General features: G+C 35.3%; 1 protein-coding gene across 1 annotated transcript; it reads left to right on the plus strand.

The window, feature by feature from the left end:
* Positions 1 to 1503: 1503 nt before the first annotated feature.
* Positions 1504 to 2452, plus strand: LOC139494294 (uncharacterized protein KIAA1958-like). Its single transcript, XM_071282462.1, has one exon. The coding sequence runs from the start codon at positions 1511 to 1513 to the stop codon at positions 2450 to 2452; it is 942 nt and encodes a 313-aa protein (XP_071138563.1). The 5' UTR covers positions 1504 to 1510.
* The last annotated feature ends 3321 nt before the right edge of the window (positions 2453 to 5773 follow it).

The raw sequence follows: 5773 nt of genomic DNA on the forward strand, positions 1-5773 counted from the left end.
TTGGACTGCCACAGGATAATGAGGATATATTGGATAGGAGCAGAAATTTTGCCTTGAAACAGGCCACCTACGGGCCCTCAAAGAGTTGTTGCAAGGAATCTTTACCTGCAAAGAGCGTGACACTCTCGTTACGCGAGTTATCGGATTTAACGTCCCCATTCTGACCGGACGTGTCTGCGAACTTAATACATCCCGCACAGCCAAACGGACGCCCCACTTCGGCAAGCGTTTCACTACCGGTCAGGAGAAGACCAAGTGACCATATTTTTATTCCCCAGTCACCCTTGGGGGATCTTAGAGTTTAAAAGGTTATTGACAAAGAGAATTTTAAAATCTTAAATGATTCAGACGTAAACAAATATGTCTGACATTTAAATTCATAGCGAATTTCGAGATAATTACTAGAATCGAATAAATTAAATATGCCTTCTGCATAAAAAATGTACACAATAGAAGTCAATATAAATAGTTTGAAATATTGAAAATTTAGTACAATACCACATAAATGACATGCATCACTTAATGCTTAGATAAAAGGAAAACATAAACAACGGATTGATTCTGACATTGTATCTGTCAGATTCCAGTGGATTCCAGAAAATAAGTATGCATCTTAACAGGGGTATAAACAAGTGTATCAGTCATATGGAGGGGGATTAAGAGAATTCCCCATAGACAAGAATGTTGGTTTCAAAGAAATTTTCCTGAAAGCTAAAGCATTATACTTTCCAGATGCCAATTTACCAAAAGGAAAACCCGAAGACTTGGAATTAAGTCTTACCGACTTTACTTTAAAACCAATAAAGTTTTTTTCTAAATAAAGATTGGGCGGAGAGTAACTACAAAGATCACCTTACTTGGAGGGGTTTATTTCCGTCTAGGTCATCAGTTTTTCAGATGACGAGAAAAATGGTGCATAGAACAGATATAGTTTACAGTGACAGTGATAGTTTAGTGCAGAAAACAGGTTGTAGTAAAAGCACTGGTGAAAAAAGTAAAAAGAGTAAGTATATAGAACATGATATTGATCTAGAATTTAAAAGGAAAAAAAATCTTCCCAAAGAAAGAGCAACAAAATTAGAAGTTGAAGACCAGGATATTTCGAGTATTTACATTAGGTATACAAAAGAAAAGCATTCGGTACACTGAGATTCCGTTTCATGGTAACTGTTATCGGCAGAAAACAAGCCGTGGAACTACTTTTACTCTCTGATGAAACAGGAGAACTTCATAGGTCATGGAATAACTGATCCATTACATCATGACGTTAAGTGTACCTCGACAAGGAAACAGTGGTAGGGATGGACACCCAATTACCCCACCTCTTAAGAAATCAACCAATCCCTGTCCTTAATTAGCACCACGTGAATACCATGTATTACTTATACCCGGTTTATGTTTTAGCAATACCCTGACAAAGACCATGTATTTTTTATTCCCGGTCACTGTTTTAGCAATACCCTGTCAACGATAGAGTTATCGTTCTTTGCTCTCAACAGAAAATTTCAAAATGGCGACGAAACGGTTTGCGTCCCTGACAGCAGACGAGATTGAAAAAAAGAAAATGCTGATTAATTCTAAAGAAACAATCAAAAGTAACAAAAAAGCAGCAAGACTTCTTAAAGCATATTTAAAAGCAACAGACGAGGACGAACAGTTTGAGGAATATAACTCAGGAAAACTAAACGAAGTGTTGGGGCACTTTTACATGAACGCACGTAAACAAGACGGTGAACACTACAAAGCTACATCGTCCGAAAACACCAGACATGCTCTAAACAGACATCTACATTGGGTTCCTTACAGCCGGAAGATTGATATAATAAAGGACCCTGAGTTTTGTGATGCAAATGAGTGTTTTAAGGCAGCGCTTGCAGAGTTAAAAAGGTTAGGTAAAGGCAGTGTTGACCACCACCCAGTCATCAATGAAACAGACCGTATGAAATTATATGAATCTATTATAATGATCCCTGACGCACCAGAAGCTCTACTGAACAAAGTGCAATTTGATATCAGGCTATATTTTTGTAGAAGATCACAGGCTAATATGCATGGAATGACAAAATCTACATTTAAAGTTTTAAATGATCCAAAGACTGGACTTAAATATGTGGCAAAGTGTGAAGATGAACTCACAAAAAATCATAGAGGTAATGACAGAGAATCAACCTCAGGCGTTATGCCCGAGTTCCCTGGATCACCCTATTGTCCTGTCAAATCTTATGAAACATATATCAGCAAACTTCATCCTTTATGCACTAGTTTATGGCAGAGGCCGAAGGAATCATTCAATGATGACGATACAATTTGGTATTGTAACTCACGATTAGGAGAAAAAACATTGGCAAAATTCATGACAAAGTTGAGTGAGGGGGCTAAACTTTCACAAATTTACACAAATCATTCCATTCGTGCAACTGGAGCAACAATATTGACAAAAAGTAATGTTTAAGGGCATACGATACAGTTTTGAACCTGTATTTACAAGTTGATGAAAATTTGCATGTAGGCTATTGTCTACCTGATTAAATCAAATATGTAATAAAAAATATACCTTCATGTGCTACTTTTTGAGTAAAATTTGGTCGAAATTTTGTATATTTGCTTAAAATTCAGATTTGTATCGATATTTTCTTTTTCGAAAGAAAGACATAACTTTTTTGTTTTAAAAGATAAACACAAATTGTTTTTTTGTTAAATAATCGGTAATTTTTGTATTTTATAAGTATCCTAAAAAAATATGCATTTTTTATTCAGAAATAACACATATTTATCAAATGGTCATGAATTAAGAAAAAATCGTATTTTTTTGCTGTATATTTATCAAAATTAAAAAAAATCCTCTATTTACAGTTTAATAAAATTTGGTGCACATAATCTCCCTGCGAAATGAAACAAAATGTCGTTTTAAAAAATAGGGGTCCATGCACTCGTTTTCAAATTAAATCAGTTTGAATGATAAAAAATAGTCGAAAAATGCATCTTTTCCCGATATTTCATAGTTTGACGTCGCGAAAATAACATTTTACGTTAGCAACGTCATTACCTTCCCTGTAACTGTATCGTATGCCCTTAATCCATCTCAAATAATGGCAGTGACCGGACATAAATCAGTTCAGTCTCTCACTGTTTATCAGAGAACTGACACTGAAGAGAAAATTGCAATGGGCCATGCAATGGGAAAAAGTCTAGCCACCCAAAATTCTGCTGTTCTAGCATTGCCAGCACCTGAAAATTCAACTTTACTTGCCTTGCCGCCACCTAAAACAGTGAATGAAAGTACAAGTATTGTGCCGATGATTGAAGAATGTGGGGATGGACCTTCAGCTTGTCGTTCAGTCGCCATTTCAGAGTTGCAGGGTTTAAATATTTCTGATCTCTTTGCTGACTTTCAATCAAGTTCATTGCAAACTGAGACAATTGCAAATATCTCAAATGTTCAAAATAAACCAATCTTGCCCGCATTTTCAGGATGTACAATTGGAACAAAGAACTTCAATTTTAATGTTTCAAAATGACATTGATGATCTTTTCTTAACATTCAATGACACAATTTGTCAAAATTTACTGAGACTGTGATATTAGTTGTTCATGCCATGGTGTTGTTATTGTTGAATTAAATTTTTGTTTACACTTATATTTGTAGTATTTAACAAAGAAAAAGCCAGTCGATTCTTACATACGCAACATTTGGTGTTTGTCGTCTCAAACATATCCATCACTTGGCATTTGTTGTCAAAAACATGCGCATCATTTGTTGTTTGTCGTCTTAAACATGTCTATTTATATTCATGTATGATTTGTATCAGTATGCATTTGTCGTCTCATACGTACATGTACATCATTTAATGTCGTCTCAAACATGTCCATCACTTGGCATTTGTTGTCACAAACATGTGCATCATTTGTTGTTTGTTGTCTAATTCTAGTCCTTTGTTGTCTCAAACATGTGCATTACTTGGCAAGTTGTCTCAAATTTGTGCATCATTTGGCATTTGATCTCATTAGGTTTTTGTCGTTTCAAACATGTGAATCGATGGGGTAAATTCGTTACATAGTCATTTACTGACCGGGTACGGAATTAACCCTGGTCAGTAGGTTTGATACCGGACTCGGCTTCGCCTCACCAGGTATCAAACCTACTGACCAGGGTAAATTCCGTACCCGGTCAGTAAATGACTATGTATCTAATAGAACACAGTATTCCAGCTGAATGAAGTAAAGGTGCATTATGTTTTACCTCAAGCAGCTGATTTACTACGCATACTTACTAATCGTACGAAGGATATTATTGGACATGATGATGACGAACTAGTTATTGGAGTTATCTGCTAGGCCCATGGGAGCAGATAACTAAAGTATAGACGGTTTAAAGATAGCATTCTTATCAAATGAGGGCTTGAACACAACCTTAAAATAATAGGCGAGACTGGAAGATATTACTATGTGGTTTCAAAGGAAGTAGAGAGGTAAAAGTCAGAAGAAGTTATAGTATGTTATGCAAAGAGTAAAAATCGCACACAAACAGCAGCCAGCACTTCCCAGATCATAGAAATAGTTTCTTCTGTTCCAATTATTCCGTTAGCAGAAGTAATTTTCAGTACATGACAAGAGCTAGGGAAGGGAGCTTTTGCCAGGGTTTTCAAAGGAACATGGAATGGTGCGACTGTTGCCATCAAGAGTTAACCAAGAGAAGTCAAAAGTAAAATTGAAACCATGGTTGATGAGGAAAAATTGTAAAATTGTAAAATCAGACATCCAAATATTGTTTAGTTACTGGCAGTTGCACATGATTGGCATGGTGTTAATTTAGTAACTGAATTCATCAATGGTTTCAATATTGAAGATCTTTTTAGACGAGGACACAAAAAGAAAAGCAAATTTAAACTTGTTAAACAAATTATTCATTAGCATGCAGTAATGTATTTTCATGGTTAAGACAAGGAAATAATCCACAGAGATGTCAAGCCAGCAAACATTCTTGTTGATGGTCAATCATATATTACAAAATTATATCCTTGGCGCCATTTTACATATTCCGATCATACCGGAAAAACGTGTTATGTTTTTGCAATATTTATTTTTGAGTTTTGAATTCTGAATTTTGAATGATTCTTTCCGGCTTTCGTAGAGTCTGGCATTGATCTACGAAAATATTTTTGCCTATTGAAGGTTATGTGTAATAAAGCGTGATATCAACAACTTACATAGGTGCTGTATAGTTCCGATGAAAGTCCTAAGCACCAGTTTCACGCTATCATTCTACCATCTCTTTACCGTTCGTTATGTCGTTAATTGTTTTGGATTCTCGTAACTATACAGCACCTAATTTTATAGGGAGGAAAACTAAAGATCTTTTGATTCAATTCGTGGATGGAATTGTCCTGTCAAATGCGTTTATGGAATTTAACAGCATAAAAATAAATTAGGTTAGTTACAGAACTGTATGCTTCATCTGTTTCGGGCCGGTAATTCCAGCCAAAAAGTTTATGATATTTATTGGATACAATTACAACTGTGTGAATCGTCTGTATTTCATACAATTACACCTGTTTTGTTTTGGTCCGCACTGCCTGGCAAAACGTTTACTAGTTTATAATCTTTAGTAATAAAATGCTATGATTCTGTTTTGGTTTAGTATGAACTGCCAAAACGTTTATGATATTTATTTCTTACAACTATTGTGTTTTGGATCAGTATTGCCTGTCAAAACGTTTTTAAGATCTTTACTAATAAAATTATATGCTTTGTTTTTAGGTCAGTATTGCCTGCC

This window comes from Mytilus edulis, chromosome 11, assembly GCF_963676685.1.
Source record: "Mytilus edulis chromosome 11, xbMytEdul2.2, whole genome shotgun sequence".
NCBI classification, from domain to species: Eukaryota; Metazoa; Mollusca; class Bivalvia; order Mytilida; family Mytilidae; genus Mytilus; species Mytilus edulis.